Source organism: Festucalex cinctus, chromosome 1 (genome assembly GCF_051991245.1).
Source record: "Festucalex cinctus isolate MCC-2025b chromosome 1, RoL_Fcin_1.0, whole genome shotgun sequence".
Classification (NCBI taxonomy): Eukaryota; Metazoa; Chordata; class Actinopteri; order Syngnathiformes; family Syngnathidae; genus Festucalex; species Festucalex cinctus.
Genome location: NC_135411.1, coordinates 66,054,052 through 66,080,038, shown reverse-complemented (window position 1 = coordinate 66,080,038; position 25,987 = coordinate 66,054,052). Strand labels below are relative to the sequence as shown.

Below are 25,987 nucleotides of genomic sequence, written 5' to 3'. Positions count from 1 at the left end.
TCTACAGCTTGAATCTCGGCCCGGCACTCTGTTACTTTTTTCTTCTAGATTCTGAGTTGTTGAATTTCTCCTTTAAAGCGAATACAGGCGAAGATTCTCCTTCCGACACCCGGGATGCATAATATACGATCACTCTTGGAGAGGACAGTCGGAGACCCCCCCCCCTCCCCGACATATCTCCCCTGAGCGTCGGCCCGGCGGGAGGGCAAAGGCGGCCTCCGCCGGGACGTAAATCTCGGTCCGGCCGTCTCGGTCCGGCCGTCTGCCTCTCGTCCGGGTTCGGGGTGGCGGGCGGGCGGGGGTGCTGGACCGCGGTTGACGGCTTCTTTCTTTGGTGGTGGTCCTTATGCATGCCAGATCCATCGCACCAGCATCTACTGAAACTCAAAGAGAAGTTACCTCTCCCTCCCACAGCCCCTTGAATCAGTGGGTGCTGGTGTCTGTGGATCTCACTTTGCTTTATCTATCCTTCCCTCCTTCCTCTCTTTAGTTTTTCCTCTGGTCACTTGTGATCTCAATTTATTGGAAGTTTGAGGTTTCTGGGTTTGGCATAAGACTCTGGTTTTGTAACCACGCAGGAGGGGTTTGGTTGGTGCTGGATTTCACTTTGATGGCTTCTATGGATCTCACTCTGCCTCATCGATCCTTCCCTCCTTCCTCTCTTTAGTTTTTCCTCTGGTCTCTTGAGATCTCGCTAATTTGCTGGAATTTAGAGGCTTCCGGGGTTGGCGTAAGACTTTGATTTTGTTACCATGGGGAAGGCAGGAAGTGTTTGGTCGGTGCTAGATTTCACTTTGATTTATCTTTCTTTTCTCTTTATTTTTTCTGACCTTTTCTCTGGTCTCCTGACCATTTGAACCTCACAACTCTGGCAAGATTCTGAAGTACCTGGTTAAGGCGAAGGGTAATGGGATATTTATAAGGTTTTAGGTGAATTAATGAGTATAAATTTATACGTATTTGCACGCGCACGCACGCGCGCAAACGCACACACATACACACACAAAAAAAAAAAAAAAAAAAAAAAAAAAGAGCAATGATGATAAGACGTTGAATCGGTAAGACTACCGAATGAACAATTCTGAGCTCTTTAAAAAAAAAAAAAAAAAAGCTATCTCATTGAAAAACATTTGTGCTCAACAACCACATTGAAATTTAACATGGGCAGTTGGGCCAGGTCATTTGCAGATGGTTAAAAATAGGGTGAATTATAATGTATTTCAATTAAAACTGCAACAAGACATACAAACGCCAAACTGAAGGGCCTGAACACACAACCTCTCAAATGTGAGGCACTCACCAAGCTAATGCTAAATGTAACATTTGCAGAGTTTTATTTTTAGCATTAGCTTGGTAACAAACGGGCTGTTTGGCATAAAGACACAGCAGAGGTGCTTAGGAGTGTTTAACTTTTTTTTCTTTTTTTAAATGAAATTTCTGAGAAAGAGTCCAATTTATCTTTTATATTTTACATTTTGTCTTTATATCACCTTGTGTTGGCTGCTATTGTTTTTAAGGATGTGCTATAAATAAAATTAAGTCAAATGACAATGCAGCGAGGAATGTTCTTTAATTGAAAAATAAACATTAAAAAACCAAACAACACTCTTAAAAAAAATACACAGTGGTTCTTAAACAAACATCAACAGCGGAGTGTACAACAGTATAAAAAGTCTCAGGGTAGTAGCTACATTATTGCATTTTGTTCTCTGATGACACCATGGACTTAATGAATGGACTATCAATAGGCCCCTCGCGGCTGAAGCCAGACGGCAGCCATTTTACATCACCACTGGTACTCACTACATTGTTTTTCATGCCAGGATGCCTTCTGAATGAGAGCCTTTAAAAAAACAACAACAGACAAACAAAACTAACTTCACTCTTTTCATAACCTTGCCAGCAAGCTGAAGTCTTGCGGTATTTGTTCACAAATGGTACGGGAATCCATCTTGTACTGCTCCCGCTGATACGTTCGCAACCAACCTTTTTTAGGTCGGACCAATCAGGTGGTGTTTAATATAAGGCAGGACCTGCAGCTGTGACGAAACAAGGTAGTGCCGACGCCGGGGCAAACAAACAAACAAACAAACCTAACATGGACTAATGGACGCTGCTTCGTGCATTTTTATGTGGTAAAGATGTTCATGCTTTTTTTTTCCTATGAAAAGAACAAAGACGACATTTTCATCAGTTGCCGTGATTGTTCAAAACAAACACGCACAAGATACCGCATCGTCCAATCAGCTCGAAGTATTGTACAGAATGTCCCACCTTTCCCGAACAAATCACCATAGAGCAGTCCCACATTGATAATGCGAAGAACTCCCTTGAGTGAATCACAGTTATCAATCTGGCTATCGACCATTCACAGTATATATTATCTCAGTATTTTAAATTGAGATGTTAGGTTTACATTTCACAGCCATTTTTTTATTCCAGATGGGCTCTGCTTTCATTTCATTGTTGATGTTTCTGACAACATGATGCATATGAATCTTTGAGTGGTGCTCTGAGACATACAGTACCTTAAAAGAAAATGAATAATCATATTCTCAGCGATGAAATGTACATGTAGCAGTAACGTAAGACGGTTGCCAGTGACCCGAGTTAGCGACATTGTTAGTCCATTCATGTCTAAGTTACTGGTTGTAAATGCACACGGACAGGTGGGCTTCAGTGGGCTCTCGTTTTTGCAGTTCTTCCTCAAGTCTAGTCCACCACCACAAATCTGCTGCCTTTACTTATTCGTGCACGTCGTTCTTTTAAGATGCGGAATCTCTCATTCAAGGTCATTGATGTTGGCTTTTGGTAGGAGAAATAAAACATAAAAAAAAGTGTGACCTATTAGCCCAATGACCACTTGTATGCGGTTTCCTACACTTTAGAACTTACTGCTTTGCCAACACTGTTGATGTCAAATTGGAGAGGCACTCCTTTTGGTATTTTCTTCTCTGCCGTTTCCGCATCACTTGCGGCCAAGGGGGCAGTCGTGGGGTGCAGAGTCCAAGCAGAAGGGGGCCTACGGATCAGAAAGCAGGTCCAACAAGTCAAATTCCTCCTTGCATGTCAGAATTGTTTGTGCTGAGTGAGTGAGACTTACTCAGGCTGAGTCATGGCTGTGGGGTTGTCTATCGATACAGTCAAGATGCCAGTGCTACTTGTTGACGCACGCCACCTAGTGGATCAACAAAAACATAAGACATACATGACCTCTGTTAAAAGCTTAAAGGCCTGGTCTGTTGTTTTCACTCAGGAAAAGGCACTTTTTAAATACAGGATTTAAAAAAACAAACTACTTCTCAATTTACAGCTCTGGGCTTCTCTTAATGATTTGTTCAACCCCCCCAGCCTGTATTTTGCCATTTTGTGTTTGTTTTGTAACACGGATTTGTTTTGTTTTTTCACTCACTCATTCACACATGTAAGCTTCTGTAAGTGAGTGAGTGAAAAAAATAATAATAATCCGTGCGTGCTGTCAAGTTGCCACGGGAGTGACGTCACGCAGCCGACAAATCCGCCCATCCCCGTTTGCGACACGCCAAACCCCACTCTGCGATTGGCTGGAGGGGTGTAAACACTGTCTTTCCACAGAAACGCCCCACTGTTTAAAAAACAAACACAAAATGGTAACATACAGGCTGGGGGGGATGGGGGTTTAGGACAAAATCACCACCAGACATTAAGAGAAGCCCAGAGCTGTAAATTGAGAAGAAGTTTGTCTGTTTAAATCCTGTATTTAAAAACTGCCTTTTCCTAAGCAAAAACGGCAGACAGGGCCTTTCATGTAACTCTTAATATTTTCTAACCTCTGTCATCATCATCATCATCATTAAAACATCAGGAAGAAAACAAATGTGATGACAGTTGAGTCTAAGTGGATTCATTGATGACATCGTGGATATTTTTTCAGTACAGCACAAAAGTTGTCTGAGAAGTGTCGTAAAACTCCGCCTCTTCCTTACGTCGCGGGAGTCGCGCAGCATTGTGTCACTTGAAATTTGGAGTCTGTGCGTGGGTGGGTGTGTGTTTATTTAGACATCTTCAACATGATGTTGATTGCAAAACATTATATGATGGCAATACAAAGTGTAATATCTACTCGAGGATTCCACCTGACAGCAATGATATCGAACAACTCACGGCCGAGTTCTGACGGGAAGAGTGTGAGGTTTTGTCTTCTGCACCAGAGTTTGCACCTGACATGGAGCAAAAAACAAGAAGTAACAAAACTGTGGAAGGGACTCAACATGCTTAGATTCATCTTCAGACACACGCATCCCATCACCTTGAGTCCTCTGTGATGAAGAAACGTGGCCTGGCGTGCGTCCGTCTGATGCACATATGGGAGATGTCTTCATAAAGGAAAACAGAAAATTAAAAAAAATCTAATTTCGTACAACAACCAAGAAGAAGTCTAGTTGCTTTGTAATCAACTTTTGTGAATGAGTAGTAAAGGGTTTCTCACCGTCGTCGCAGCTGAAATGGTCTGTTGACTGGCATTCCACTGGGGTCCGTCTTGATGACGTCAGCGTTTCGGTCCAAAGCAGAAGCCCCAACCTTTCCTTCAACACGCTCACCAGTGTATTGATGAAAAGGTTTGGGCTTTTGCTTTGTTCGCTAAAAACAAACAAAACATACATTTTAAATAGGGATGCACGATAATGCTATTTTCAACCGATACCAATAAACCAATAATTTAGAGGTGCCGATGTCGATAACCGATAAGTAAGCCGATAATTGTTTGCAAAATTAATTTGAATACAAATATGCTTTCAAGTGCTACTATAATTCTAACAAATACATTGTATAAACTTTGCACAATGTTTCATTGTATGTAAAGCACCATGAAGCTGAATTTGATTGATATGAGGCACAAACACAACAGATGGACCAACGTGGCATGTCTATAATTATTGATGGATTTCTTTATTATTTGGTTTATCTGTATGAAATCAAATTGCCGATAATTATCGGCAGATTTCTCTATTATCTGTTTTATCTGTTTGACGTCAAAATGGTCGATAAGTGCCGCTAATTATCGGCCACCGATATTATCGTGCATCACTAATTTTAAATCATATGAATGAAAACTTTGTAAATAACATTTCCATAAGTCAGTAAGTATTGTGTACATTTTGACTCGCAACACTAAGCAAAGAAAATTACATCAAAATTGAAATGTCACATGACAAAAATACCAAAAAGCAGGCTGTCTTTGTCAGGTTATTCAAAGTGAATAATCAATCAACCAACCTTTGCGGTCCACAAATACAAGTTAATACGAAACTATATGAATACAGTTATGTCCTGTTAAGTCACCTGAGAGGGTCTCTTGAGGAGGGTGGCGTTCCTCCGGGCTGCCAGACCGGTGATGACCCCCTGACCTCGCCGTACACTCAGCATGACCCTAGTTCTTAATTTAGTTGCTGTTCCTCCTCCTCGCAACACGCCGCCTGGAACATGTTAATAGGCACGGATAATATGTCGACAGGGCATGACTTCAAACATGGCAACATGAAGAAGAATACCGACATACTGTGGGTGTTTCTGGACCAAGATTTCATGTTTCTTTGTGGTAGAGGAGTCTTTCGCCGGCGGAGTGTTTGCTGATTCTTGTTGGGCTGTTTCTTTTTAGTGTTTTGCTCTTTTTTATTCAACCGAATGATGTCCTCTGCCAAAAATCAAAACAGAAGAACAATGGCAACAGAGACTGGAAGAGTCACAGAAAGTCAGAGAAGTGGACCCAATTAACAACAAAGTGTTAGCACTTTTTTTGTTTTCTGCCACTCTAATATTATTGGATGCGTGTGTGTGTGTAACTAACCTGGCTAATGGAGAATTAAACTGAATAGTACACATTGGAGCCAAACGGTATACATAATGAATGTAACTGAACAGAACCAAGCTGACAGCAACAGCCAGGAATCCATTTTTAGGGAAAGCGTCCATGCTGAGGACCTTACCTAGTGACATGTCCACCTTATCGCGAACCAGCGGCTTTTTAAATTTACGTTTTGTCATCCCGATGGACAATACGGATAAACACCTCACCAAAAAAAAGGAGAAAAAACACACACGCACGAAACAAACAAACAAAAACAAAAAAACACGTGACGCTTGAATCTGCTACCCCTTACAAGCTAAATTGTTGTCCTGGACCCTCACCACCCCCTCGGACGTAAACTGTACTGAGCATGAGCGACTGTGATTGTTGCATTGTGGGCGATGTAGTTCACGTTGCAACCCGGACGTGGATGTGGGCGTGTCACTGATCTGAGGCGTGTGGTTGGCCGTGTCCCATTCAGCTCATCATATCTACCCATCATCAAGGCTGGCTAGACAGACAGACAGACAGACAGACAGACAGACATTCTTAAAAATAAAAAATAAAAACAAAAAAAAAACAGGAATTGATAGATAGATAGATAGATAGATAGATAGATAGATAGATAGATAGATAGATAGATAGATAGATGGGAAACATAAAAACTATAGTTCAACCAATAAAGTACAGTACAACTCAAAACAAAAAGCATTGAGGCATAATTATTACACATTTAAAATAAGCTAAACAAGAAAAAACTGTTCATTTAGCTTTGGCACAGTTAATACAGCATTTGGTAGGAGAAAATAATTAACAAAAATAAATTGAACTTGACCGTGATTTTTTATTTATTTATTTATTTATGTATTTATGTATTTATGTATTTATGTATTTATTTATTTATTTATTTATTTATTTATTTATTTATTGCCAAATTGCCCAGCCCCAGATTTTCAAGCATATTCAAGACCAATTTTGATAGCGCTAACTAACTAACTAACTAACTAACTAACTAACTAACTAACTAACTAACTAACTAAATAAATAAATAAATAATTACATACATACATACATACATACATAAATAAATACATTAATAAATAAATACATGAACTAGTTTCACTTTTAGCTTACCTAATGTATTTGAAAGCTGATTGCTTGAAAGCTGTTTTTGCTATGGGGCAGCATAGTGCTTAAGTGGTTAGCACGTCCGCCTCCCAGTACTGAGGACTTGGGTTTGAGTCCAGGCTCCGGCCTTCCTGGGTGGAGTTTGCATCTTCCCATACCTGCGTGAGTCTTCTCTGGGTACTCCGGTCTCCTCCCACATTCCAGACATGCATGGCAGGTTAATTGGGCGCTCCGAATTGTCCCTAGGTGTGCTTGTGTGTGTGGATGGTTGTTCGTCTCTGTGTGCCCTGCGATTGGCTGGCAACCAGTCCAGGGTGTACCCTGCCTACTGCCCATAGCCAGCTGAGATAGGCTCCAGCAACCCTTGGGAGGAGTAAGCGGTTCAGAAAATGGATGGATGTTTTTGCTATGACTCATTCTTGCAGCAGACCACTTACAATAAATAATAATAAATAAATAAATAAATGAATAAATAAATTAATAACTGTGATTGGCTGGCAACAAGTTCAGAGGGTACCCTGCCCGAAGCCATCTGGGATAGGCTCCAGCAGCCCCCGCGACCCTTGTGTGGATAAATAAATAAATAAATAAATAAATAAATAAATAAATAAATAAATTCATAAATTCATAAATAAATAAATAAATAATTGCTTGAACAAACCCGTACCTGGATGAGGAATGTCTTGCTTCACCAAATTTGCTGCGTGTGTTCATTTCTTCATGTTACTGTTGTAGGTGTTTTTTGTTTGTTTGTTTTTTTCCATTGTAAAGCCCTAAAATATTACTGAAAGCAATCTCAATTGCGTTTACTTCACTTCTATTTATGTCCTGTCCATCACTCACAGGCGTTCAGTGTTTTTGACAAAGTATACTATAAAGTAGTAAAAGTAAAATGTTGTCAGAAATGTAAATATGCAAGTAAATTACAGATACCTGGAAAAGCCGCAAGGACATCTCTTAATCTGAATTGCCTTTATTGGCCAAATAATACGTAAAAACACACAAGGAATCTGGTTTTCGTTCATCAAGCGACTGAAAGCGAGGACTCGAATGCAGCAAAATGGAACACGACCCACGGTGTTACAAAATTGTGACGTCATGACTCGTACGCGCTTGTGTAAACGAAAACAACCCACGATGCTTCTACGGTTGAAATTTCAGTGAGCATTTCATTCAAGTCTAATTTCGTCTCGATTTGGTGGTCTTATTCTTTTTACCTTCTTTTCCCCGTGCACGAAGCATTTCTGTTACGAGGATGTAAGTTGGAACACGATTGAACGTTCTTCGGCATTGTCTTGCGTTAGTGTACTGTATTCCGTTTTCTCATTTATTTTCTTACGTCACAGCTCATTTTTCTCCTACCTGGCGAGGTCATTCGCTCCCATCATGTCAGACAAAAAGCGCAAAGCCACCTCTGCTGCTGAGCTCAGCGGCAAGCGGCAGAAGTTGGCTTCCGCCACGGAAGGCAAGAAGGTGAAAGCAGCAGGCTGGTTGCAAGAACTTGTCAAACAACACAGGTCCAACAATAAGGACATGATGGTCAACAAGAAACGTCTTCGATTTATATCAGAAACGCAAGAGGCAAAGCAAGACTCAGAAGGAGTTCTTTATTGGATGCAGAGAGACCAGAGAGTACAAGGTGAACACGTGATTTTATGCATTGAGGGAAAAAGAACAGTCAGCTTTTCCTCATGGTCAATTCAACAATACAGTGATTGGCATCTCTTTTTCTTCAGATAACTGGGCATTGATTCACGCCCAACGCCTTGCCACGAAGAACAACCTGCCTCTGCATGTCTGTGTCTGCATGTTTGTCCCCAAATCCGAGTTGTCCACCCTGAGACATTACAGCTTCATGCTGAAAGGTCTGGAAGAAGTTGAAAAGGTGCAGAAAGGACTTTTCTATTTAGGACCGGATCATTTAGAACAGTATATTACAAATTCAGCCAAGCCAAAACATTTTTGGGCAGACTTGTGTGCTGTTATATCGTTTTAAAAAAAAAAAGTATTTATTTTTAATATTTTTGCTTTCTATCATTGCGACATGACAGTGGTGTTTTGAGGTAATCTGGTAAGTCCCCAGTCCTTTCTTGTCATCAAACAGGAATGCACATCTTTAGACATCCCGTTCCACCTGCTGCATGGCTCTGCGGGCAAAGTGCTGCCTGGCTTTGTGTCCGATGGCGACTTTGGGGCGGTCGTGACGGACTTCTCACCCCTGAGGGAGCCTCTGAAGTGGTTGGATGATGTGAAAAAATGTCTTCCGGGTGATGTTCCACTCATTCAGGTCAATGGAAAAGCATGGCGATAAATGGAATCGGCTCATCTGGAATTCTCTGAATATTTTCTCAACCCAGTTGAAGAGTTTATTTTAATTTGGCAAATGATTTTGTGCTACAGGTTGATGCCCACAATATTGTTCCATGCTGGGTAGCGTCTCCTAAACTTGAATATGCTGCCAGGACAATCCGGGGAAAAATTACTAAACTTTTACCAGAGTTCCTCACTGATTTCCCTGTGGTTGAGAAGCACCCCTACACGACAACAAAAAACGGCAAAGTAAGTTAAATGTCTGTTTTACTGGAGTCCCCTCTCTCTCTCTCTCTCTCTCTCTCTCTCTCTCTCTCTCTCTCTCTCTCTCTCTCTCTCTCTCTCTCTCTCTCTCTCTCTCTCTCTCTCTCTCTCTCACTCTCTCTCTCATAACATGACTTTCTTCTTTGTTAAACTTTGATTTGAATATCAATACAATATTAAGACAATTAGAAAACTTTGATTTGAATATCAATACAATATTAAGACAATTAGAAAAACACAACCATATTCTTAACTGTAAAAAAGTAAAAAAAAGCAGGCCTTTATTATAACACAAGGACTTCCTTCCCTTGTTAAGCTTTGACTTCAATATCTACTATTCTTATTTTTTATTATTATTATTATTATTATTATTATTATTATTATTATTATTATTATTATTTATGACTTCATTGTAGGAAAAAAATTTACTATTCTCATAACATTCCCCCTTTTAAGCAGACAAAAAATAGATGGCCCTTGGAAACATTACACATCTTTTTTTCTTGAACAAAATGTTCTACATTATTCTATAATATTGTGACTTTTTTTCCCTATATATATATATATATATATATATATATATATATATATATATATATATATATATATATATATATATATATATATATATATATTAGTGCTGTCAAACAATTCAAATTTTTAATCAGATTAATCACACTTTTTAATTTTGATTTATCACGATTAATCAGCTAAATTACTTGCGTATTCGCCCAATATCAAATAAATACAAAATACCGTAATATTTTGACAATAACGCATTTTATTATCTGAATGTCATTTGCAAACATTGATTAAATGCATGTACGTAATTGCATGCATGCGCGTATTGCTCAAAACGTAACAGCATCATATCAATTGGGTGCAATTCAGCAATTATTAATTAATTAAACGCAAATTATTTTTGTTTTATCTAAAGTCCCGTCTCGGTGTTTTTTTAAAGCAAAATTTACCACCGAGCACACCAACTGGAGTCACCCCGCTCATCTTGGAACAACAGGCGTAGGAAATGCCGTGCATTGACCTAATCACTGACCTATATATACATATACATATATATTTACATCAAACACAGTCAGTGATTTACACTTTTTCAGCTTGTTAATTCCCAAATTGTTCCACAAATTTACACTTATAATAGAAACATACCTTTGCTTAGTATTTGTTCTTGTTTATGTATGTATGTATGTATGTATGTATGTATGTATGTATTTATTTATTTATTTATTTATTTATTCATTCATATAGATACTTGTATTCCTTAAATCATAGCCACTCTCTCATTTCAAACCGCTTCTGAATATTGCGGCAAAGTAGGTTGTTGTGTACTTTGTACATTATTTGTGCGATTTTAAACTCGGCTAGATTCTGAAACTTCATTGTATTTAATTTGATAAACAGGTGAATTTATTGGTTCTGTATATTTTAATCAAGTAATAATTTTATTGCTGTTGTTTTTTTTATTTGAAAAGAGGATAATTGTTTGTTTTGTTAGCATTTCCTCATATTTCCACATAATAGGTCAAATATGGTAGTAACAATTAACAATATAATGTACATAATGACTTTTTATTCAAAACATTCTTTGTTTTGTAGAGGACCCCTAGAATTTTGGACACTTTCCTTTTGACACAATATGAATGAGAATGCTGTCTTTCGGCGAGTGTGGGAACAATTTTGTGTTATTAGGGCCCTATCTTGGATAAACACGACTTTATTCTCATATAAGATTACATAAGTTTTCTCAAAACAATATTAATTAATTGGAACATGGTTTTCTTTCTTCGTTAAAATTTTACTCTATTATCATAATGTTACGACTTTAGCATGGAAAAAAAGAGAACTTTATCTTTGCAAGATGACATCTTTTTACCAGGAAAAAAAATGTTCTTGCAAAAATGAGGATGTTATTATACTACTGAACCACTGTAACACTCACCCACCCAGCCAGTAGATTGGTCCGCAACCCTGGCCTCCCTGCAGGTGGACAGAAGCGTGGATGAGCCACAATGGGCCGAGCCAGGCTCCATGTCGGGAATGGCCATGTTGGAATCCTTCATCGACGTTCGCCTCAAACTGTTTGGCACTCAACGTAATGATCCCAATGTTGCTGCGCTCAGCCAACTCTCCCCTTGGATCCGCTTTGGTTAGTAGAACCCCTGAAGAAAGATGATTTGAACACTTGCCTACTCAAGCTTGCACACATGCTTCTCTGTGGTTTTAATCCTAATCATACTTGCTTAACATAAAGCTTCCTTGATTTAGGCACCCTTTTATGTTTTATGTCAAGATATTCACACACACACAGTGGTGCTTTTGTTGATTGAGTTTAATTTGTCAGCTTTCACTATTTAAATTAATTGAAATTCCATGAATCCACTCCAGCCTAAAACACACACCCATAAAAATGTTGTTACATGTTGTTCCAAAGAAAAATAGTACTTACAATAATGTTTTGTAAAAATATACAGTAATAGCAACAGTTTGTTCATCATGATACCTCAATGGACATTGTGGCATTCCTTCTGGTGTTTGCGCCTTGGCCACCAGGGGGCAGTGTAAGACAAACATAAATACACAAAGAAGACGTTCACAACTGACTCGGTAAGCTGCAGTCTTTTTTTTTTCTGCGGGCGTCAAGAATATATGCTCTTCTGAAAATATTGGTGTGTCGTTATGCCATCTGTTTACATGTGTTGCTGCTATGTTTGTGGTCATATATCCACTGCTTAAACTACCATATGACATGTTTGTCATGACTCGAGTCGTGCAGGAGTAATGTTTGGGTCTTGTCTCATGTCTGGGGTCACGCCTGGGTTAAGTTTGAGTAGAGTTCATGACTGTGCGCCAGAATTCACGACCCATTTCGTGTCTGTTTTGGTATTGATGTAACAGTATCCAGTTTCAACTAATTTTTGGCTATATGATGTCTGGACTATATGTTGAGGATCTTTTATGCTATATGATATTTGTTGATGTCAGGAACTATCTATAATTATGGAGTCAACAGCCAGTCAGAGAATTCCATGTCAGGATGAGTACTCACATGTCTAGCCACAACCAATGAGATTGATTGACAGTCTATTTAAGGGTCTGAGAATTGTGTGTGTTTTGCCGGATTATTGCTCAACTGTTCCTGATGTAGCGATAATTGGGTCGTCTTTTGGACGAATTAATAATCTGGACGTTACAGAGGTAAATTGTATTTACCTCGATAACCTCTGGGGCACCACGTTGAATTTGCTTGGGTTAACAGGAGCAAACAACGACCAAAATCCTTCTTTCATCAGTCATTGATAATCTAAAGTCGCCACACTCGATATTCAGTGGTTCGTTGTACTAACAAAAGAATAATAATCCACTCGGAAACACAGATGACTTAGGCGGAATAAAGTTTATAAAACATGCATTTATTCACGATTGCTACACTACAGAATCAAAATACTGCCTATCTAACTATTCTACCGTCAGAAGAAAAGAAATAAAATACAGCGAATGAAAATAAGGAAGGAATGCGAATGAATAAAGAAACAGGGAAAAGAGAAAATTTGACCTGCCAGATTTGTGATGTTTCAAACGTAAGTGGCACACAGTGGATACGCCGAGGTAGAAATCAAGCGCACTTACGAGACCTGGAGTTGCGTAGCAACGAACAGAAGTGGCGGCCTTTTTGACAAAGGGGGAAAACTAGTCAATGTTCGTTGAAAAAGGCAAGAAAAAAAAGGTTTATTCCACAGGTTAGCAAGGGAGCCACGCCAGGGGCCTGACGTAGTTGCGCGGCTCGTCCCTTGATTGGTTGGTCGACTTGGCGAGGTTGGTTCTGCCGGACGGCTGCCCGGTTCCAGTGTTGCAGCTCGGTCAGTACGCGCCTGCGTACGGGGAAGGCCAGCCGTTGGAGGTGCGTTGGCACTGCGGCGGAGCGCCACCAAGTAGCAGGTGCGGTGCGCGGCTTAGGTGCACAACCTTGAGTCCGGCGGTGCGTTGCAAGTGTACCCGGGACCGCGAAGGTCGGGCGGGTAAGCACCGATAGTGGAACAAAAAAACGAAAGAGTCTTTAGTCAGCGTTGCAGTTGAACTTGCTTTGGCGTGGCGTGGAGGATCCGATCTCGTTAACGGATCCTGCCAGGGAAGAAAAAGGCCACGTGGTTTGCAAGTCTCTTAGAACAAAGAGTTCGAGCAGCCTGGGAGTTTTTTTGGTTGGGGCTTGTGAGAGCAGGAAGAGGGCAAGAGCACGGGCAGTGGACTGCTCATCCTTTTTATAGTCTCTGGGTGGGGCGAGCAGGTGAAGGCACACCCTTCTGTTCGCTCGCGCAGACTCTCAGAGGAAAATTATTAAAAAGATTAATAATTTGGCATTAAATTTGGTCAGTCTGGCAAATCAGTTTTCCCCACACAACCCGTTTAACACACATTGTAATTAATGCATCATAAACTAACTTGTGAGGTAACTTCTACTTGTCTAATCTGACTGAACTGAGAGATATTGGTTATCTTTCATTCTTTATGGAGTACACATGAAATAGGATGTTCATACACACAAGATATTACATGAATCATTCGTAGTTCAGTTGTCTGTCAAGAATTACCATGATATAAATGTGTAAAATGCGATTACTTATGTGAATTGTCACTAAGGATAGTTCCAAGTTTCGCCACTTGGAGGTGTTGTTGCTCCATCTAGACGTTCCAGGAAGGGCGAGGCGCCAGAGTATCCTTTTGTGATTGATAAGAAGTCATGAACATTCCTTTGATCGGTCATTTGTGTATTCCAAACCATTGGAGCCATTTGTTCGGGCTCCGAGAAGACTGCTTGAAATACACTCCTTCGGCAGACGCATAAATTCCTTTGTCACCTGGTCAGCGGCTTCAAAAGAGTTTTGTTGGTGGCTGGGTAGCCACCTGCCGAGCTGACCAGGCTTGGATCCTGTCTGGGCAGTGGAATATTCATGCACTGCAGAGAATTTGCTTTAGGAGAAGCAAACTTAAAAAAAATTAGAGGGTGAAATGGACCTAGGCAATAGTTGTTACAGACCCCCCTTCGTCAAGCGGGATGAATCTTCAGGATGTCCAGGTTGGCGGGTCCAGATGATGCGTGGCCAGGGTCCAGGCCACGGTCAGACGGCCGGAGTCCCACTCACGCTCTGCTGCAACACTCAAGACATACCACTGGTGCCACTTTTCCCTAACCTCTGCCTGGTTATGTGTATGCAGGGTATGTCTGTGTGTTTTCAAGGTGTCTCTATGTGTATTCAGTTAACAGTGTGTGTCTAACTTGGTACTGTGTCAGCTAACTGAGGGACTCGGGTCCCAAAACAGGCGCGGGCCTGGGAAAGACGCAAGACGCGAAGTTCCAAACAAAAGAAAAGGAAGAAAACTTTTCCTAAGGCTATAAGGCTAGTATCATATTATGAGTAACTAGGGGAAACGAACAGCAAATTAAAGAAAAGAGAGAGAGAACAAGAAAGAGGCTTTCGCCTTCTAAAACTCAAAAAACCCGGGACTATACTCAGGCTATAACTCTCTTATAAAAATAGGGAGGTTGTCTCAGGCACCTGCGTGTCGGTGCAAATCTCCACCCCTGGGGGTGTTCGTCACAAAAAAAAGTCTTAGGTCGGTTAGCGCGACACTATCGTTGCTAGGTACTTAGCTATCGCGTCTTCCTATAGCGTAATTAAACACCCAAAAAGTCGTGCGTTATCCAAGAATAACTGAAGGGAAAAGGGAAAAAAGGGAGGAGGGGAGAAAAAGGAGCAAAAGGAGAGAAAAAAAAAATCAGAGTATCCTCGGCAGTCGCGCTAGACTAAGGGAAGGAAGGCAAAGGGGCTTAGTTAGATTAGCTAGACTCACTAACGCTTTAAAAAGAGTACTCTGACCTGCTTTTGAAGGCCTTAAGTACGGGGGAGCTTTTCATGGCTAGCAAAAAAACTGATTTCACGCAGCATACCATTCATAAGTATTATAACACCTTGGGTGTACATAATCTTTTGAATTTGAGTTGCAAATCGTTTTATAGTTGTCTAGTCTCGTTCTGCATAATGCTATCGGTGTTACAGCTAGGACCGTATCCTTAAGTATTGCACCAAGCGTCTGCAAATAAAGTAGAAAAACACAGTATGCTAACTTCTCGCAATCATTCGTAACCAATCCTGGTTATTCAATCAAGGCAATTTCCGCTGCAAGTCCGGGTTCAACCGTTTCTGGTCAGCTCACCACAGCGGTCATGCACAACATCAGGGTCGTCATCATATCACACCATCCTCTAGCCACCAACAAAGACAAGCGGATTAGCGTCGCTCAGTATGGTATCACTTAGGGGTTCGGTAGGTGCAGCGGGGTGTTGACGCCCCTTTTGTACGTCTGATACTCAGCTAGGTCGGTCGACGGAGTTTGGCGCGTCTGTCGAGGGTGTCGGTTGGGTCGCCGACTCGGAGTCAGCTGGTGACCCCCCTTTGTCAGTTTCGCGCGTATGCTGGTCCTGAGATTCGCTCGATTGCGTTCTCAGACGTTCAAAGCCGCAGTGACTTTTGATCTGGTTTCGGTGGACCCACCTTAGTTGGTCCCCCTGACGTCCTTTATTCATCCTAATTTGATAGGCGACGGGTGACAGTTTGTCGACGATTTCGTATGGTCCTGACCACCGGGGAAGAAATTTTCGGGCGATGCCCCTCTGGGCACGCGGAGTAGTAGCATTTGGTTGCGCGAACAAGTAGTACCATACTCGATCACCTATTTCGAACTCGGTTCGTGAGGCTTTCCTATCGTAGTAGGTTTTCTGACCTTCTGCACTTTGCTTAAGCTGTTGTTGAGCAAATGCAAACGTGGCTCGGAGGTGGGCTTGCAAGTCCTCCACGTACTGGGAGGCCGTGTATGCCGTGGCTAGGTTTGTTTCTCCTGGCTGGTACATCAGGTGCAGGGGGAGCGTCATTCGCCGTCCGGTCATCATTTCAAAGGGGGCCACCCCTGTGGATTCGTGAGGGGTGGCTCGAATCGCCATGAGGATCAGTGGGAGTCGGGTGTCCCAGTCCCGATGGTTGGAAACAACAAACTTTTTCAGCAAATTTACCACGGTGCGATTAGTCCGCTCCACCTGTCCTGATGACTGCGGGTGATGGCTAATATGCAACTGGGCCTTGATTCCGAGCATTTGCCAAAGTTGTTGCATTACCTCGGCTGTGAAGTGGGTTCCCCTGTCTGAGTTAACCCGTGAGGGCAACCCAAAGCGGGAGAACACGTGGTTCATCAGCAGGCATGCAGTGGTGTGTGCGGTGTCGTTTGGAGCAGGCAGGCATTCTACCCACTTGGTGAACGCGCAGACTACTGTAAGAAAGTATTTGTTCCCTCTCAGAGATCTGACCAGTGGTCCCACCCAATCAATTTGCAGATCAGACCATGGGAAGTTGACTCCTTTCTGTTGGAGTGGTGCTCGGTGACTTGGGTTTGCTGGCTGAAACTGGCAGCAAACCAGGCATCCTTTGATGTAGGTTGCTACATCATTATGCATGCGCGGCCAGTATGCCACCTGTTGTAGTGCGGTGACAGTGGCCTTGAATCCGCGGTGGCCTGCATAAGGCGCGTCGTGGGCGTATGTTAGCAAGACCCCCCTTTGGCTCCGTGGAACCACCAACCGCAGGGCAGGTGGAGACCCGGAGTCATAAACCAGAAGGCCCTTAACGAGACGCAGCCTTTGCAGCACGGAGAGCAAGTCTCTGAAGTCGCTGTCGTCACTCAACGCGTCAGGCGGTACGGGGTTGGCGACAGGATCAGAAAGGTGCCGAATTATTTTGAAAAGCGCGGGGTCGCCGGCCTGTTGGGCGACCAAATCGGAGGTTCGGACGGGCGGTACGCACGCCACGGGCCCCGTAGGGGTTCGTGTGGGGGCGTCGCGAGACTCAGCGGCGGCTGCAGCGCGGCGGCGCGTGAGAACGTGGACCTCCAGGGTGGGCTGGGTGGGCAGCCAAGCTGTATCAAATGTCCAAGGAGTCCCGTTGAGGGCCCCTTGTTTGGCTAACGTGTCCGTTAGGTCGTTAAAATGTTTGTCAGGTCCTGGGACTTTTGAGTGTCCCCGGACCTTTTTCCAATAGACATGCATATCATTGGAGGAAACCAAATGGTCGCATGTCAAGATGAGGTCGCGGTGTTTAACGGGTTTCTTCGCTGACGTAAGGAAACCATTTCGACGCCACACCGGTAGATGACAGGTGAAGGCGAGGCGGGCATAGTTTGAGTCAGTGCAGATAACCAGCACCGCGACACCGTTTTCAACTGCCAATTTGAGTGTAATCAGGATGCCAGCGATTTCCGCATATTGAGAAGAGTGGGGGCCCAATTGGAATTGCAGTGTTTTGCACGGTGTGTCATTGACCCAAGCGATGCCCACCCCAGCCTGCAGCTGGGTTTGGTGGTGGTAAGAGCAGCCATCCACGTAAGCTGTAGGCATGTCTTTGCAGACATGTTCCTCGAAATAGCGGTGACGCGTGAATTCCGGCATCGGTGCCACGGCGACGTCTGTCGGCGGGGTCGGGGAAGTTGACACACAGTTCTGGCAAATCGCTAGATCGGTACCCAGCGGTAACTTTGCGTTTTTCGCGTACCGGACTCGAACATCGTAACTTTGTAACGCCATAAGCCAGCCGGCAATGCGCGCGTTCGTTACGACACCGTCTCGAATGCGTTGGTTGTTAAGAAAAGTAACCGGATGATGGTTAGTATCAATCGTTACTTTTTGACATCCAATGTAGTTTGAGAAATGTTTGATTGCCCATACTGTGGAAAGCAGGGCTTTTTCGCAGTCGGAGTATTTCAACTCAGGGCCGTTCAACGTTTTACTGGCGTACGCCACGACGCGTTTATCCTGGTCGTACATTTGGTATAGACCCGCACTCAAACAATGGTCGGAGAATCCTGCTTCCAAGAAAAATTCCTTGTTGCTATCGGGGTACGCGAGACAGGGGGCGGAGCCCAGATTTTGTTTTAGCATATTCATCGCGTTGCTTTGTTCGTCACCCCAATCGAAGGGGGTGTCTTTCTTCAGCAGGTTAGTAAGAGGGCGTGCTATGTCAGCAAAGTGTTCAATGAATTGGCGCGAATAGTTGCACACGCCAAGGAAGCTGCGCAATTTTGACACATCGGCTGGGGTTTTGATGTCAAGAAGGCCTTGAATACGGCTGGATTGTGGTTCAATCCCGTTCGGCCCAACCAAGATCCCCACGTAGTTGACCTTCGTGCGACACCACTGACCTTTCAGGAGGGACAGTTTGGCACCTGCAGAAGACAGCTGTCCAAGAACGTGGTCGATTTCCATCAAGTGGTCATCCAAAGAGGAGCTCCTCATCATAATGTCATCGACATAAATGAGGTTGCCCCTGGCGGCGGCATCAGGGCACGCCTTGTTGAGGAAGATGTTAAATTCGGCTGGCGAGTTGGCGTAGCCGAATGGACACCGGTTGAAAGTGTACTGTTTGTTGCCAAAGGTGATTGCCAACTTGTATTGATCCCTGGGGTCTACTGGGATCGTCCAGAACCCCGAAGCCACATCGATGGTGGTGAAGAATTTGGCATCTCGAACCTTGGGAAGTTCCTGTTCAAGTTGTGTCATGGGCCATCGCGAAAGAGGAACCTGTTGGTTCAGTTTGCGATAGTCAATGGTTGGTCTCCATGTACCGTTTGGCTTCAAGACTGGCCACAATGGAGCCGAATAGGTGCTGTTACAGGGGCGAATGATGCCCTTTTCCAGCATGGCGTCGATAGTCTTCTGTACTGGTTCGTAAGAAGCTATCGGAATCTTGTACTGGCGCACGAAAGTTGGAGGAGCGCCGGGCTGAGTCGGGATGCGGACTACATGTAGTGCCGTCAACCCGCAATCCAAAGAGTCCTTGGCAAAAGAGGGTGTGTATTTCATTAACACGGTGCGCAAACGTTCGCGGTCCTGTTCGGACCGGAGCGCGTCGGCGCGGTGCAGAACTTCTTGGAGGTGCGCCTCGAACTCTGGGTACGGTTGAAGGTCCCCATTTGGAGTCGTGGTTGGTTGAGGTCTCTCTGGGTTTCCAGAGGGAATGCTGGAGGGCGTTGGAGGCAACGCGCTCAAGGCATAAATCACCAGTTGTTGGTCTGTCCCCAGGTCCACTCGGACGATGTCTTCATCGTTGGTGGGACCGGCAGGGTTGACCGTAACAAGCTGAGATGGCCTGGTGAGTCTTCGGCCACCGGTGTCTTCAGTCAAGAACAAGTCAGATGGAATGTGTCCAACCACAGGCACCGTTAGAGTGAAGTCGTGGAAGTCGGAACGGATGAGCAGGCCCAGACGGGTCGCTTTTGGTGTGCGAACGTCGTACGAAAGGGGGTTGTGAACCAAGATCAGAGTGGTGAGGGAGGCGTCCACGATGGGCGTGGCCTCCAAGAGTAACGACAGGTTCATGAATTCCGATGAAGGTTGAAAGAAAGCGGAGTTAGCATTCAAGACCTGGTTAGCTCGCGCCACCAAGCGAACCGGAATGTTGATCGTGGTCGCCGGAGCGATCACTTCATCCTCGTTTAAGACTTCGCAAGCATCTGGGATGGTCTGTCCGGACTTCATGTTTGGAAGACTGGGAACACAAGCTAGAGGTTCCGAGTTGGTGAGGGACCAAAGCACGTTGTTGATGGTGTCCACATGGACGGCAAGACGAACAAGCAAATCTGCACCCACAAAAAGGGTGTGAGGCGCGTCCGGGACAACCAAGAAGTAGTGGGTCAGTGAGTGCTGCTTCCACTGAAGGTTTAAGGCGCACACGCCCACTGCAGTTATTGTAAGAGGAGGTTCCGTGTTCAACGGAAACCGGCAAGACTTAGAGACGAAAAGAATGTTCGGGTCGAGATCTCGCAAGTTGTCAGCGAATGCTGCAGAAATGGCTGACTTGTCAGCCCACAAGGCGAGGACAGCGTCAAGAACAGGTGCACCTTGCACGTGGACACCTCCGATGATGCGTGGGGCGTACCCTGCATCAGGCGGTGGTGGGTCAAGGTCACAAAGAAAGGTGTCATGGCTTCTCAGCCGGTCCTTTGTCGGGGACGCGAGGGGTCCTGCCTTGGACTGAGTGGTGTTCCAGCTCCCTGTGGGGGCGTCTGCTTCCCCGTGGGGTGGCTGCGCCCGAGTCACAGTGCAGAGCTGAGCCTGGTCAGGGCCCGAAGGAAATGTCGGCAGGGCCTGCCGCACCTGGGCCCAAATCTGGAGTCTCTGGTAGTCTATGATGGGTTGGAAGCGGAACAACAGGTCTTGGCCAATAAGAAGGGGGACTGACTCAATGGGTCCCACATAGACTGGATGAATGAATTCCATGGGGCCAATGGACCAGTGTACCATCGCGACAGATTCCAGCTTTGTGTTAGTAGGTGAGAAAGCGCTAACGGTGAGTGGGCACCGCCGTAGGCGGAGCGGTCGACTGTTAGCTTGTGACGCGGCGCGGAGTTGTTCGAACACCGTGTTGGACATCACCGTGATGTCCGCGGCGGGATCTACAAGGGCTTCGTAGGTTAGAGCTCGCTCCAGGGTGACGCTCAGATAGAATTTACGAGCCATCCCCCTGGTGGTGAGGTCACCTAAAAGCTGTTGGAACGGTCTCACGTCATCGGTTGATCGCGATACATGCGGGTCTGCTGTATTTGGATCAGCCTGCAGTACCAATATTGTTGAGTCAGAAGGCAGTTTAGTAGGTGTCTGAGTGTCGGCTACTGGAGGCCCCTCTGGTGACCTCTGCTGGTGGGTCACTTGAGTGGGCATCCGGCCGTCGGTTAGTCATAAAGGCGGGTCTTTTGACGAGTCTTTTGACAATTTCAGGAGTGCCTTCAATATGCCGTTGGCAACTGCGTTGTGGCCAGTCTCGGAGACGGCTTGGCGGTTCCGGGACTCGCGGCAGGAATCGGTTGCTGGCGCGCGTTCGACTTTATCACGTTTTGGATGATAGCGCGAATCGGGCTTACCTTTAGCAACTTTGGAGCGCCGGCGGTCGTCAGCTTGCTTTTCTCCGTCCGCTTTCTCGTCACGCGAGTAGTCGGTTTTGGAGCGCGGTTTCCGGTTTCGCGGGGCGCGGGACTGTTTTGACTTTTTGGATTTAGTCTGGTCTTCCCTCGGAGCAAAGGAGCAAGCTCCCTCCAGCTCTGAAGGAGGACCCACGTCCACTTTATAAATTCCTGCGTCGCCTGCCTTGGGGGCGGATAATTTTAGCTTTGCATAGCCCCTAGCTGCTAAGTCACGTAGCTGCGAGCTATTCAGTGTCTCAGGACACAAAGCCAGTCCCAAGTAGTGGTTAAGGTTTTGTTGTAGGTTTCGGACAAACAACGTTTTAAAACCAGGATCTTCCTCCATGTTGGGCTCGTTACGAGTCCCAAAATAGGCATCGCGAAGACGACTATAGAAAGCCTGAGGAGCCTCCTGCTTTCCCTGTTTGACGAACATGGCGACTTCCATGCCCGACAACCCAGGAGAACCGTCAAACTCGCGTGAGATGGCTTGGTGCAGTGCCAAGGGGTCAGACAACACATCAGCGGGCTGCCGTTCCAGCAGTCTGTTGACTGCTCGGCTGGACGTCATTTTGATCAAGTACAACTTATCTTCCACGGTTGCCATTGGGAACCGCTGGAGATGATAGTTGATGTCTTTCAAGTACTCTGTTGTGTTGTGGGACCCCCCTGGTTTCGGTTCGAATTTGGTTATATTTCGAGCCAGCTTGTCCAAATCTTTCCAGGCCACGCCCATTTGTCCCTCCAACGGGGGAGTCGACATGGGTCCACGTTGGAAACTGTCATCACCTGATGGCCCGAAAGCGTGTGGGGAGGCGGCCATTGGAGGTGCCAGGCCTAAAGCGGCGGTGGTCACTGGCGGCGTCCTCCAGGCGGTTCCGGACTCAGGTGGCAGTTTGAGCTGTGGTGCTGTGGCTCTGGGATCAGGAGGTCTGCGTGGGGGTGGAGCTCCCGGCCGGGAGGCTCCTCGGGAGACCTCATGCAACTGCTGCGCGCGTTGTAACTCATGTTTAATATGAGCTAACTCTGTCTCATATTCCTGCTGGCATTGTCGGAGGCGGGTAACCTCGGCTTCAGTCAATGCTAATTTGGTTCGCAGGTCATATGAGCGGTCCACTTCGGCATTACGTTCCTCCCTAAAGGTCTGTACCTGAACTTGGAGGCGCTTCACTTCATCGGTTGACTGAGCTAGCGACGAACTCACCCGAAAGTAATTAGCTTCTGCTAGCCGAAGTTGGTCTTTTGACGGTCGTTCAGTCAAGTCAGTCACCTCTGCTTTTAGTTTGTGAATTTCATTTGCCGCGGATCTCAGCAGTTGTTCTTGCTCTCGATTCGTCTCTTCGGCGGACGCGAGAGCTTGGGTTAACTCACCAATCTTTTGATGGGAGTCGTCAGTGGAAGCAGACTCATCTGCATCACTGCCCAGATTTTCGGCTAGCACCGCATCTGCGCGGGCTTCTGCCTCATCCAGCTGCGCTTTAACGTCGTCCAGCTGGGTCTCCATGACCTTCACTCGGTCATGGGCGGCTTCAAGCTGTGCCGTGGCGTCACGGCTCTGCTGTCGTGCCATGTCAAGTTGGTGTTTCACTTGACAATCCTCGGCATCGCTGAGCTTCAACTGAGCGGCAAGGTTCAAAGTCAGACATCCGAGCATTCGAATGAGTGATTTGTCTTTTAGGGCTTTTGTCTCAGCGTCGCTCATGAGTTGCGCGAGGTTATCATTTAGCGTATTGACATCCGCATGCCGAATAGACTCAGCGTATCCAGGTAAGAAGTCCTTGGTCAGCTTCTGCACCAGTTGAGCTAAGGTCTCTAAGCTCTCACAGGGGCTGGGAGTCTCTCGGGGTGCTGCCATATTGTCAATAGCTTTTAGACGATCAACTTATACTAGCGTTTAATAGTTAGTTAATTAGCGTACGCAGTTAGCTAACTACCGCTATCAAGTATTATCGTCAACAATACACACTGGGTTCAAATTATCAAAAGGGAAATTGCCACAAAAGCAAAAGATTTGTAGTGGGCTATGCAACCCACAGCTTACACTATAGTTGTGAAAAATCAATTCCAGTTATCAAAACAAACAAAAACAAACAGCAACAAAAATAAAATAATAAATAAAGAAAAATGAAAAAATAAAAAAATTAATAATACTAACTTCAACTTTATTCACTCAGCAAAGAATAGCTTGAATGAGGGACAGAGTAACTCTGAAATGTTACAGCGGTCAATCCCAAAAGCTAAATCAAAAAAAAAAATTCCCCCCAAATTTTTTTTTTTTTTTTTTTTTTTGAAGTCGAGTTAAAAGTTGAAATTAAAATTAAATTAAATAAACAACAAAGCAAAAAGGGGAAAATAAACTTAAAAGGGGTTAATAGTCTTAGTCAAATGACCGATTACAGTGTCAGTACAGTTTTATGCAAATGTCTTGTGGACGGGGTTTTTGGGACACAAAAACTGCAAAACTGTACAGAAATATTAGAGCTGCCTCTCTAATAATAGCTCATTCGAACTCACACCTTCTTATTAACTAAGACACAACCGAAAAACAAAAACAAAAGAACAAACAAAACAAAAAAATTAAAAATAATGGATAAAAATGAGAAGAAAAACAAATAAAAGGGAAGGAAATAATAATAATAATACTAGGTCTACCAAACCAACTAAACAAACACAAAACCCTAAATTAAGTAGAATGTTAAGTCGAGCATACAGCTAGTTAGCCTAGTATGAAACTGGATAAGAGGGAATATGGAAAAAAAAGGAAAAAAGAGAAAAACACAACAGTGTAAATAGTTCCTTTATATTAATTTGACCCAGCAGTATGTTTTGTTGATGCAACCGTAATTGCTCTCACGCTAGGCAGCGTAAAAGACTAGAATGCGGTGGCTATTACTATAATCGTTAAACGCAACCAGTCAATTAAGCCTACAACTGCGTTTAATCGGACGTGGATAATTTTTTTATTATCCTTGCGTACTAACAGTGACGACCATCACTAAGTACAACGCTCGACACGGAAAACAATTCAAAAAGCAATGTGAAGTGACATTGAATCAGAATTGTCGCGGAGCAAGGACCACCGGCGTGAAAGCAGCAGTGGGGGGGTCAGTTGTCTATTGACAGTGGAGCAAGCTCGAGTGATCTGTGTCACTCCAAACACTGAATGACAGCTGACAGCTGGCAGAATTCACTCCCTTTCGGGGCATCTGCAGGTGTGGCTCAAACTCGCCAACGAGAAGGGAGGGGGAGGTACTCAACCACGCCTCCACGAGCCACACAGCTCTTCACAAGGACTATGGCGCCACCTTGTGGAAATGCGTACACGGTACAGGTAAGCAGCTAACGTCTTAGCGCTCTGTTAATCCGCTCGCCACGAGCTGCAACTTTGAGTCGGCGGCTACAAAAGCTCAGTCACGACTCAAACTTCTCCCACAAGCTAGGTGTAGGAGGAACACGGGGAAAGTGACTCGGACGTCGTTTACGTTGCTCGCGGTTAGCTACTCCGAAGCACGTAACTCGAGTCGGATCAACGCGACGCACGTAGGCTGTCACGTGACTTCCCACAATTTCCGGAAACACAACAACACAAAGACAAGCAACTTCAAATTCAGCCAGCTGAAATCTAAAAGTTGCACAACTCGAGCTCTATCACGTACGTTTTCAAATACAAGCCACCATTTCCTCAAACGGTGACCGGCTCTTACCTAACTTCCAACAATCAATCCCGTTACTCTCGTTTACTTATCGCCAACCACTGCGGTGGTGACACACGCAATATGGCGGCTTAACAGACGCTTGATTCAAAGCTGAAGGGAAAAGTCAGTGCAGTTCTATGTAAGAAGAAATGTTTACCTTCTTACACAGAGACAAATGATTAGGTACCCTACGTGAAATGTGTTTTACTTTTCACGTCCAAAGTCTTGTATTTTCGAGTGGATCTTCTTATGTTTTGTAGCCTCACTCGGGGCACCATTATGTAGCGATAATTGGGTCGTCTTTTGGACGAATGAATAATCTGGACGTTACAGAGGTAAATTGTATTTACCTCGATAACCTCTGGGGCACCACGTTGAATTTGCTTGGGTTAACAGGAGCAAACAACGACCAAAATCCTTCTTTCATCAGTCATTGATAATCTAAAGTCGCCACACTCGATATTCAGTGGTTCGTTGTACTAACAAAAGAATAATAATCCACTCGGAAACACAGATGACTTAGGCGGAATAAAGTTTATAAAACATGCATTTATTCACGATTGCTACACTACAGAATCAAAATACTGCCTATCTAACTATTCTACCGTCAGAAGAAAAGAAATAAAATACAGCGAATGAAAATAAGGAAGGAATGCGAATGAATAAAGAAACAGGGAAAAGAGAAAATTTGACCTGCCAGATTTGTGATGTTTCAAACGTAAGTGGCACACAGTGGATACGCCGAGGTAGA

At 44.4% G+C, this 25,987-nt stretch overlaps 2 protein-coding genes across 3 annotated transcripts in view; one reads left to right on the top strand and one right to left on the bottom strand.

Moving 5' to 3' along the window:
* Positions 1–1,553: 1,553 nt before the first annotated feature.
* Positions 1,554–6,345, bottom strand: LOC144005507 (UAP56-interacting factor-like). The gene is made up of 9 exons (XM_077503757.1): positions 5,967–6,345; positions 5,540–5,674; positions 5,323–5,456; positions 4,469–4,620; positions 4,289–4,355; positions 4,144–4,199; positions 3,104–3,178; positions 2,896–3,022; positions 1,554–2,805 (listed from the first exon to the last, which is right to left on the bottom strand). Exons 1-9 carry the CDS (start codon positions 6,022–6,024, stop codon positions 2,713–2,715), a joined length of 897 nt encoding a protein of 298 aa, XP_077359883.1. The 5' UTR covers positions 6,025–6,345; the 3' UTR covers positions 1,554–2,712.
* Positions 6,346–8,030: 1,685 nt separating this feature from the next.
* The window catches only part of cpdp (CPD photolyase), a 31,655-nt gene continuing 13,698 nt past the window's right edge, over positions 8,031–25,987 (top strand). The window contains exons 1-6 of one of the 2 annotated variants that reach the window (XM_077503749.1): positions 8,031–8,212; positions 8,302–8,594; positions 8,692–8,840; positions 9,060–9,242; positions 9,356–9,514; positions 11,495–11,693. In XM_077503749.1, the coding sequence (XP_077359875.1) occupies positions 8,342–8,594; positions 8,692–8,840; positions 9,060–9,242; positions 9,356–9,514; positions 11,495–11,693 (943 nt within the window). In that variant the 5' untranslated portion in view covers positions 8,031–8,212; positions 8,302–8,341. The remainder of the gene's footprint in view (positions 8,213–8,301; positions 8,595–8,691; positions 8,841–9,059; positions 9,243–9,355; positions 9,515–11,494; positions 11,694–25,987) is intronic. The other variant, XM_077503742.1, reaches the window with a different exon arrangement.